Source organism: Cimex lectularius, unplaced genomic scaffold (assembly GCF_000648675.2).
Source record: "Cimex lectularius strain Harlan isolate CLEC.00 unplaced genomic scaffold, Clec_2.1 scaffold236, whole genome shotgun sequence".
In the NCBI taxonomy this organism is placed as follows: Eukaryota; Metazoa; Arthropoda; class Insecta; order Hemiptera; family Cimicidae; genus Cimex; species Cimex lectularius.
In genome coordinates this window covers 62,505-73,221 of record NW_019392957.1, presented here as the reverse complement: position 1 = coordinate 73,221, position 10,717 = coordinate 62,505, and the positions used below count along the sequence as shown (strand labels likewise).

The 10,717-nt window shown below is 35.0% G+C and overlaps 1 protein-coding gene across 1 annotated transcript in view; it reads right to left on the bottom strand.

Moving 5' to 3' along the window:
• LOC106666320 (cardioacceleratory peptide receptor-like) overlaps window positions 1–4,849 on the bottom strand; it is a 70,240-nt gene extending 65,391 nt beyond the window's left edge. Inside the window, exon 1 of the mRNA XM_014393419.2 lies at window positions 4,674–4,849. Coding sequence (XP_014248905.2) covers window positions 4,674–4,718 — 45 coding nt within the window. The 5' untranslated portion in view covers window positions 4,719–4,849. The remainder of the gene's footprint in view (window positions 1–4,673) is intronic.
• Window positions 4,850–10,717: the final 5,868 nt, after the last annotated feature.

Sequence of the window (10,717 nt, the reverse complement as noted above, 5' to 3'; positions counted from 1 at the left end):
TATATATATATATATATATATAGGCAAAGATAAATAGAATAATATATATCGAAATAGATAGATATAAACAGAGGAAAAGATAGATGACAGAAAGCTATAGTGGTAGATAGAAGGCTACAGCGGTAGACCAATAGATATGTAGATAGATAAATAGAAAGACATACAGATAGACAGATAGATATGTATAAAGAAGATGGATATATATAAAGATAAAAATAAAAATATAAAGATAGATAGATATTAAAAACATATATATGAATAGGTAGGTAAATTGATAGAAAGCAGATACATTTAAAAATAGATAGAAAGATAAATATATGTGTTTATTATATTTAGGTATATATAAATATCTAATATAAATCTATTTTTATTATATATAGATAAATATAAATGTAAAGATAAATATAGATATAGATTGATATTAAAAATTATGTATGAATAGGTACGTAAATTGATAGACAAACAGATACATTTAGAAATAGGTACAAAGACGTACAGATATATATAAATGTGTGGTGATTAGTGACCGTTAGTTAATGATTATTCGGAGATGGTGAGATGCGGTCTGGTGTGACGTGGGTTTTAGAAAAACATTTTCTTTATCGTGCCAACGTTTCGATCTTTATTGGGATCATCTTCAGGGCTTGGGATTTATAAACAAAAATTTAAACAATGCTTATAAATCCCAAGCCCTGTAGATGATCTCAATAAAAATCGAAACGATAAAGAAAATATTTTTCTGAAACCTACTTCACACCAGACCGCATCTCACGATTTCTGAATAATTATCGATTAATGGTCACTAACCACCACACAATAATAATAGTAATGTGGGAGGTTTAGGGGCCGACAAACAGCTGAGGTCATCGCCGGCCTTCTGCGTGTTTTCACTTCTTTTTCTGGTCTTTCAAGCCTATTTTTCAGCCTGCAGCGATTTGAGCGTCTCAATCTGTTAATGACACTCAGCATTTAACTGAAAACTATGAAATAAAACATGCAATACGTATACATACATTACCAGAAATGCATCTCACGATCTCCAAATAATTATATATATAAAGATAAAATATAAAAATGTAAGATAGATCTAGACATAGATAGATATTAAAAATTATGTATGAATAGGTAGGTAAATAGATAGAAAAACAGATATATTTAAAGATGGATAGATAGATAGATAGATAGAGACAGAGAGCGAGAGAGAGAGAGAGAGAGAGAGAAAGAGTGAGGGGGGAGAGAAATAAATAAAATAAAGTGTTAACAAGTAAAAATAATTGAAAACGGAGGAAAATAAATACATGCAAAAATGAACATGTAGATGGAAGTAGCGAGAGAAAGAGAGAGAGAGAGAGAGAGAGAGAGAGAGAGAGAGAGAGAGAGAGAGAGAGAGAGAGAGAGAGAGAGAGAGAGAGCAAAAACGTGGGAGCTGAAAAAGTAAATGATTTTGCTTTTTAAAATTATTTTTTCTATAATTATGATTATGAGCAAAGGATCATACAAAGGTTTATACAATATTTAGTTTTGACACACAACGGTTAAAGTTTTAATCATTTGTTCAAAAATTCATATGCTGCACATGATTAGTTAGTTATATTAAAAATTGTTCTATGTTGTGGTATAAAAACCTGATCTGAAATACGGGATAGGAATTTGTTGATAACATGACTGTGCCATTAGGAAATGTGATAATAGTGTCAGAATGAGAAGTGGTATTGACTGTATTGTGAATAACGACGTACCTAGGACGCTGCCCTGTAGAACTCCTAAGTTGAACTTGACGCTAAGGAGAGGAAACTACCCTAACCCTAAAGACCGAAACTCTTAAGTACCTACCAACATTACTCGTTATCAAAAAATATCCAGTTTATCTGTGCATAATTGGAATGAATAATTAAAACAAAATAAAGTATGGTCTTTTTTACAGGCCGAATAATCAAAACTTTTAAAGTATACCTAAAATATGCTTCAGACTATTAAATTTTATGTACAATACATATAAAAACCAAAATTATGCAAATAACGTTAAATTTTCAAGCAATAACTAAATAATTTTTTGTGTGGAAAAACATTAAAACACTTGGCTAGTTTGTGTACTTTAAGATCAGTGTTATTTAACAGAAAAAAAGTCTGAACAAAACCAAAATATATGACCTCTCATATGTGCCATATCTAACTAAAACATGTTAATGACCAAACAGAAATGTAATGGATATAGCCAGCCCTAAACTATGATAAAATCTTAATAACAATAGTTTTCATCAACTAAAAACCTTAATTAATTGTCTTAATAACAAATGTAAAAACTAGGCGAAAGGAAACATGGAACAGAAAAAGATGAAATCTGTTATTAATAGTTGAAATGTCAATAGCAGACTATTAAAAAAGAACACACAATTAGTTATTATATAAGTCAAAAAGCTGCTCCTCAGAGATATGCTTTTATCCTCGGAAATGATGAAACTTTAGAAATCGCATCTTATAATAGCTAGAAAATCTAAATTATTATAGTTAAGTAATAGTTTATTAGTAGAACGCAGAATTTTTATGTAATTTTTGGCAGTTAAGGTGAAAATATTGATTCTTTATCAAAGAACAATTGCATAATATTATATGAAAGAACACAAAAACTTTGCAAACCCAAGTCGAATAAACTACGTCTCCTGAGACTTGAATGACTGGGCATTAAAGAATCTATGGTAATGGAAAAGTGGACAAACTAGCTAAACAAGATATGCAGACCGTGAACCTGTAGCAAGCACAAATCCACTTTTAAACAAATTATAAAAAATTTGGTAAAAAGGTGGAAGAGGACCAAATCACTGATGGCCCGTCAAATACTGGTAGTCTTTAAAATAAAAAAGGTCCTGGCTGACTCAATCTCAACTTATTAACCTGACACTGTCATCTAAAGAAGCGTGTTCAATACCGTTGGGTTTGACAGGAACGAGCTTATCTGTAGATCTAATGAGGAGGAAGAATCCAGGCAAATTATCTACAATCATGAAGACCTCCTGGGCCTTTGAAAATTGTAAAATTTAAAACAGCCATTCTAACACATGTTCATTAAGTCTAAATAGCTCTTGTCTTGTGCTCAAACGAAATAATATAACAAAATTTTAAAAAAATCTGTCCGTGTAGATGTTAAAACACAGTAGATGCAGATGTGTTATTTTTCATTGACCTTTGACCCGCTATAATCCGACGCTAATTGAAAGATGTGCTATACAAGGTCATGGACAACCTTCCGATCTACTTCAAGTAATATTTGGCGGAAAGGTTTTCAACTATTATAAGGACTGTCCTGTTTTATCACGACAGGTGTACATCAAGGAAGGATGATTAACCAATTCTTGTTGACAATATCCTACGATAGGATCAAGGAAGCGTATAGCGTGCGAGGATGCTAAGACTACGCCTACCTAGTCCTTCGAGATGCGTTAAGGGAGTTGCTGGCTGGAGAACTGGCCGCGACCGGCGGGTGCTGCATCAGAGACACACGTGAGTTAGGGTACCAGATCCTATCTAAATATGTTTGATATATACGGACGGGTGAGGGTGCATAAACAATGCGGGCCCGACCATTCGGAGTGGAGAAGCGGAGATCGAGGTTGACTCGGCCCTTAGGGGCTGGGGCGCCTCTACACCAATGCTGCGGCGGTAACACCATTCCGTCGTATGCGGAGGTGCGTCAGCTCTCATCTTGAGAATCAAACGTCCGATAAGGCCGAATAGGCCAGGTGCGGACGCTAAAGATCCTCTTGTCTTGTTGACGATGAGTTCTCGGGAACGGAACCATCTGCACTGCGAGCAGTGTATTTTCCGTTCCAGGTCCAAGCCCAGCTGCATGGGTAAGGACTCGCAGTGTTTAGTGGTGAGACCCCTAGCGGGTACCTAGAGAAGAGGCTGTGTTTCACTCGTGGCCGTGGACTGTAGTACTTGCGTATGACCTCCGATTACCTCCCGACCTCGTGGGAATCGGATGGATTGGATTGCCGAGAGCGTGTAGCCAGCGAGGAGCTATGACTACGCTGACGGCTTCCCTCGAATGCGTGAAGAATGGTGTATGGAGGGGTGCTTGTCGGTGGTGGTCGTCTGGGCTGCCTTTACCGTAGGGGAGGTTAGAGTTTCCACTAAAATCGAAACCGTGGCCGAAGCGCATCCGGAGGTTTCGACACTAGCGGAGCCCTACACCCAGGGAGATAGAGTTCTCTCTCTAGGCAGTGCGTGGGAGACTTGCATTTCCACCATTTTTTGGGTATCCCTTTACGCGCGGCACTGGTTAACCCATCCCCTTGGAAGGGGCAAGCGGGAGAAGTCAGCAAGTCTCGATTAATCTGTGGATTTGCGGGCTTCTACACCGAACTTCATGGAAGAAGCAAATTTTCCGTGCGCGGAGGTGAGTCGCTCCTAACTTGAGAATCTAAACGTGTAATAAAGGCCTGACGGCTTGGTGCGCACGCTAAAGAACCTCAATGTTAAATGACAATATCCTTTAACGATCCTAAGGCAATATGCATCCATCGCTAATCAGGCAAACTATTATCACATTAGTTCTTCAAAAGGAAAATTTAAGACTTAAGAGACAACAACTTAACATAAGACTTGGAAACTACAAAGATCGAAATCTAACTTAGCTAAATCTAAATTGAACTTATACAATAATTTGCTGCTACCAGTTTGGACTGGAGACTGTTGGGTTGTGCCAAATCATTCAACATCCAGCGATTCAATTACTTCTACGATAATAAAAAGTCCTCATCGACGGTGGGGTCAGGACCTCCTTGCCCCTCACACTGAGCGCCAACATGGCATATAACCTCTGGGTGCAGAGGCATTAGTGTTACTGCTGTGACCCTGTGAAAAAAAAAAAAAAACAAGTTTTGTAATGACATTTATAATATGTACGAATATGTGTAGGGTATAAATAAAATAAGAATAAAAGTTTTATTGGATGATAATTTATGCTTGACTTGAAATAAGCCAGAGTAATGTGAGCGCCAATTTTCTTATAAATAATATAATCATTGACATTATTTTAAACCCATTAATTATCCTTTCTTTATAAGGCCTTGGTTGAGATAAAAATGTCAGTGTCAGCGGGATTCGAACCCATGACCTTCGGCTAAACACGCCGCTACCGAGTAGAGAGGATCGAAGCCACGACAGCTCAAGTGTTAGAGTAGGGGCTATTTAGCCGAAGGTCGTGGGTTCGAATCCCGCTCGTGACACTGACTTTTTATCTCAACCAAGACTTTACATAGAAAGAACAATTAATTCATTGAAAGAAGTAGCTTGGTCAATTGACCATGAAAACGTAAATGGATTATTTTAAACGATTGATGCAAAGTTTTCTAAATGATTTTTTTATATACTAAAATAATAAAGAACAAAAAGGAGATATATAATTTTATCCTCGTCCTTAAAAAATTCGAAAAGGAATGGGAAGATTGTCCTGAATAGTTTGCGATGTGTCATACAAGGGTGGGGACACGTTTTAGGGGTGGTTGCCACCATTATCAGGGAGAGTCATCAACAGAGAAAAAACCCGCCGACACAGCAGAAAATAAAAAAAACCTCCTATTTGACCAATGTTGCGTATTAGAAATATACTCAATACATTGATTGATTTTGAATTTGTTGTCTGATTTTCTTTCTCGCTGGGATTATCCGTTGATCTTCTTTGGGGAATTTACGGGACAATCCGAAATCCAAGAAATCCGAGGGAAAGCAGGGGATAACAACAAAATCGACCTGGGAATATCGTATTTTACTCGATTCTGCCATCTACGATATCAAAATGATATACTTTTTAAAACTAAAATTCTCTTATAGTTTTTCACTATGTGTTTTATACATACAAAAAGTTTTAAAAAATTTCAATTATTTATGAAATATTATCACTGGCAAACTTTGTAACTTTTTCCTTTAATGATTTCATATTTCAACTGCGTTCTTTTTGCATGAACGAACTTTTTGAATATCATGAAGTTGATTTTAAGCTCTTTTTTAAATGAGTTTACTTAAAAATACAAAAGTTTAGAAAAATAATCATTCAATTTGAAAACCATTGTAAATATTAATTTTTTTTGTAACAAAAACAAAACTGTTATAGAGGCACTTATGAATTCTAATAGCTTTATATTTCAAGTAAATATATGGCCATAAAGTACACTCTAAGTAAATCCAACCCTACTTATCTGAATATACCATTAGAATCTCATTGAGAGCGCGGTTCTAAATAAAAGCCCGGATCAATTCATATTCGCCCATCCTCTTATATTTTATTCATGTCTCAACCCTTAAAATTTTATTCGGTTTCCGGTTCGACAATTTCTAATTTTCCTAGCGATTCCCAATAATAGAAATTGACGAATTTAAAATAATGTAGATAGTAAGTATAGATGGAAAAAAAGCGATTCATCTTGGGCGTCCGGGAAAATTCTAGCATTTGTTGACCCACCGTTTGAAACTCTGCAAAATCGACGATAAACTCGTTTATGAGCAGGGCTATTTTTGAAAGATGAAAGCCAATCTAGGTTATTTTGCCGATTTTTTCCTCTCTACGAGGTGAGACCGTCTGTTGCTCACCTTCTCAAAATAAACAAATAAAACGTCCGACTATGTTTGTTTATTGACCTCAGCTCGTATTTGCGAACGGACCTCTGAAGTCGAAACGACCGAGGATCATAAAACTATATAACGTCAATGGGTCTACTTTTCGCAAGAGGAAGTTATTCATCTAAAAAGCTAAACAAAACAATAAATTAATTAATTGTGTAAGGAAGTAGGCACGAAAACCTTGAGATATTGGAGTTAAGAACGGGATAAACCTGCTGTTTGATAATCAGGGCAACTTGTTTCTAAATCGCCGCCTGATTTACAAAGATTGTTCTCTTAAAAAAGACAATTCAGATATCTTTCTCCATCAGTACAATAACAATTAAGATGTACATTTATAATTGGAACATTGAAGAAAATACGACAAAGACGGAGTGACATATGTTTAGAATGCGAAGAGAGGGAAAATCTGGAACATCTCAACATAAAATGTAACAAGTTTAATTATAAATCCGTACTGAAATTAAATTATTTGGAAAATACAGTTTTGGATTTTCTATTGGTTATGGACTTAAAAATTTGATCGGAAAGAAAAACAGACTCTGAGTCAAAAATTACAATTTTTCGACCGAGGTCGTTGTCATCTTAAAAGATTGAGTTCGATGCGGACTTAAACTCCAGCAAAATATGCTTTCAAAACAACAACCAAAATTTACTGTGAGCTTGCAGTTGATAGAAAAATGATGGATAGTGAAAAGGCATCCCCTAGGTGATAGCTTTGTGGTATACTCGGAAGTAACGACAGTTCAAGTAAAATCTTACGACAAGGTAAAAGGTTGTCGGTAGGATGTTTTTGAGCTTACACAATAGCCCAGGATACTCGGTCAAACGGCCAGGGCAATATTCCTTCATCTCAAGGGAGTTGGGATTAACGTATTCTATGCGATGTGTGCTTTACGCGCATTCAAGTGGCAATTCCGAAAACAGACTTGTTAATGGAGAATTGAGTTCATAGGAATTTTCTTGTACAGGCGGATCAATAGGAGCATTTCCAGTATTCTGTCAATGATGGGTCGTTAGGAGCGAGAAAGGGTGATTAGGTTTGTAGGTTCTGTGATCATCATGATAGAGGAAAATTTTCAAAGGGTAGGGATATGGGTTGTGCGTAGAACTCGTAGGTTATGAAAATAATGGCTTTTTAAGGTAGTTTGGAAAAGATGATGGGAGTGATTTACCACCTGGGCTTATTTTAGTAAGATTTAACATGGCGCCTGGTCGACTTCTGCAGGAGGGAATAGATTTGGGGAGAGAGAGAGAGAGAGAGAGAGAGAGAGAGAGAGAGAGAGAGAGAGAGAGAGAGAGAGAGAGTGAGAGAGAGAGAGAAAGAGAGAGAGAGAAGGAAAGAAGGAGGGAGCGAGAAAGAGTGAGAAAGAGGTTTCCGTTTTATTTATACATACATCACTCAAGATTTGGTCTCAAGGACCACTCTTACATGTACAATGAAATCGTAGATTTCTATGTGTACTCTACTCAATCCTAACAAAACAATTTCTTTTTCGTACATCATTAATAAATAAAAACCATGTATATAACTTTAACTTGACAAAAAAAAAAAAATTAAAAAAAGTTAATTTCTCCTTACTTAGAGAATTATTTACAAAAACGTTTAAAAAAATTGGTATACTTTAGAAGTAAACCATTTTTTTCCCTTACTATTTCAGTATTGGCAATTATTTTGATTTACATGCAAGAACAAATTTTGTAGATAATTAAAGTAAAATATTTTTAAACTTATACTAGATATGTTTATATTCATATGAAGAGACTTTTAGTACTTTTAATTTTTTATTTATTGGATATAATTTTCAACTTTTAAATCTTTTTGTCATTTTTGTACATATTTAGAAAGTAGATTATTTTTTATAGATTGTTTAAATGACTCTACACTTTTGCATTTTTGAATTTCAGTCGGTAAATTTGAGAACACTTTTGCCCCTTTAACCAAGTAATAATTACTAATCGTTTTAGCCTTAATCTTTGTAAGCAGGAAAGCTGGATATGCCTATTTTTATTCCTAATGTTCAGATTATGAACGTCAGCTTTAAATTTGATCTTCTCAGATATGCACAGACGTTTTTTTGATTTCATCATTTTTTACAGTTTAGAAAGAGAGAGAGAGAGTGAGAGTGAGAGTGAGAGTGAGAGTGAGAGAGAGAGAGAGAGAGAGAGAGAGAGTGATAGAGAGAAGAAGGAGAAAGAGAGAGAGGAGAGAGAGAGAAAAAGAGAGAGGGAGGGAAATGGAGGGAGGGAAATGGAGGGAGGGAGGGAGGGAGAGAGAGAGGGAGAGAGGGTTCTTCAAGTTTATTAAATTCGATTTATACTANATGAGAGAAGAAGGAGAAAGAGAGAGAGGAGAGAGAGAGAGAGAGAGAGAGAGAGAGAGAGAGAGAGAGAGAGTGAGAGAGAGTGAGAGAATGAGAGAGATGGGAGGTAATGGTTCTTCAAGTTTATTAAATTCGATTTATACTAATTAAGTAGTGGTGCTTTTATAAAAATCATGATTTATTGATTTTCTCTAATAATTATTCTTAGAACTGTTGTTTTTATCGCACCAAAAATTAAGAACCAGAACAAACCATAAAAATATAATAAATTGAATTTTATGGATTAAACTTGGATGCTTTTATGTCTTTTGGAATTAGAAGTTTTCGACATTTTCAGTTTCTCAGTAATCTCTTGGAAACGGGGTAAACATAATAGGAGACGATAAATATTTATAGTTTGAAATATACGATATAATATAAGATGAATTTAAAAATAAAACCATTTTCTGTATGTAATCGATCAAAATATTTATAACAAACACAGAAGGTTTAAAAAAAAATCAAACTTTACAAGATAAGTATGTACATAGATAATGGATTTTCCAGAAAAAAAATTGAATTGCAAAAATATAAACTCGTATTTTGTATTATTTATATTTTATTCAGTGATTGGATGGAGCGTGGATCTACGAGTGGAAAAGTGGTATAAATACATATCAATGTAAACAGCTCGATTCCACTGGCGAAAGCCCTTTCCTCCCCGGGGCAAAGTTGCGGAAGGGATAAAATCCCAGTTTCGGCCCTGTTTTCCGCTGAAACCATGGGAAAACGACGAGGCGATAAAATACGAGAATTTATCCTCAGGGAGATGAAGACGAGCACTTAATTTCAAAGGAGGAGTTTTCGAGTTTTCAATCGTAAATTTCTCTCAACTCCGAATCGCAAGTCCGGACTATCTCTAATAGCGTCATTTAACTCGAATAGCATGTAAATAATCAACAACAGTAGCGACAGCAACAACTACAAAAACAACGACTATAACAATTAATACCCGTTGCTTCTACTACAGCAACAACTATGCTATCCAAAGCGACTACTTATTTAGTACTGTACTTACTAACATTATCATTTCTGTTGAGGAGAAAGGTTTTTGTGAAAAAAATTAAAATAACTAACCTCTTCACTCGTAGACCACTGGTTCAAAAGTAGGTTTGATAATTTGCTGAACTCTATCAATGAATTAAACATCTGAATTTCCAGAAAATTACGTCTCCTCTCTTTACCTCACCCTTTTTCACCTTATTAATGAACCGTATGGATTAAGAAGCCCACATAAAATAAAAAATAAATACAATAAACCATTCCCTAATTCATAATTTGCGAACAAACTTAAATTTGAATTTTGATTATAAAGAGTATGCACTTTAATATAATTCTTACTATTTTTAATTTAATGCAAAACAAAGACTAAACGAACTACTTTCTTGAATACAAATAAATAAAGTAAAATAAATAGACTTTAATCTTATTAAACTAAAAGAAATTAATGTAATTTTTTGAAGAAACAAAATGTATTGGACAAATGTCTTGACAAGAACGATGCATGTTAAACATTTAAATTCACAAATTCAATGGCAAACATGAATGCAATATAAACTAATTAATAAAAGTAACGTAAGTCATCCAGATGGGATAGTGACGAACAATGTTGTCGGCGTTGGTCCAAGATGACAATACGATGACGAAAAAAGGTGGTAAGATGGTTAAAATGAAGTTGTCGGCAACGGTCCCGAATGACAATACGATGACGAAAATGGAAATAGGACGATGAAGAA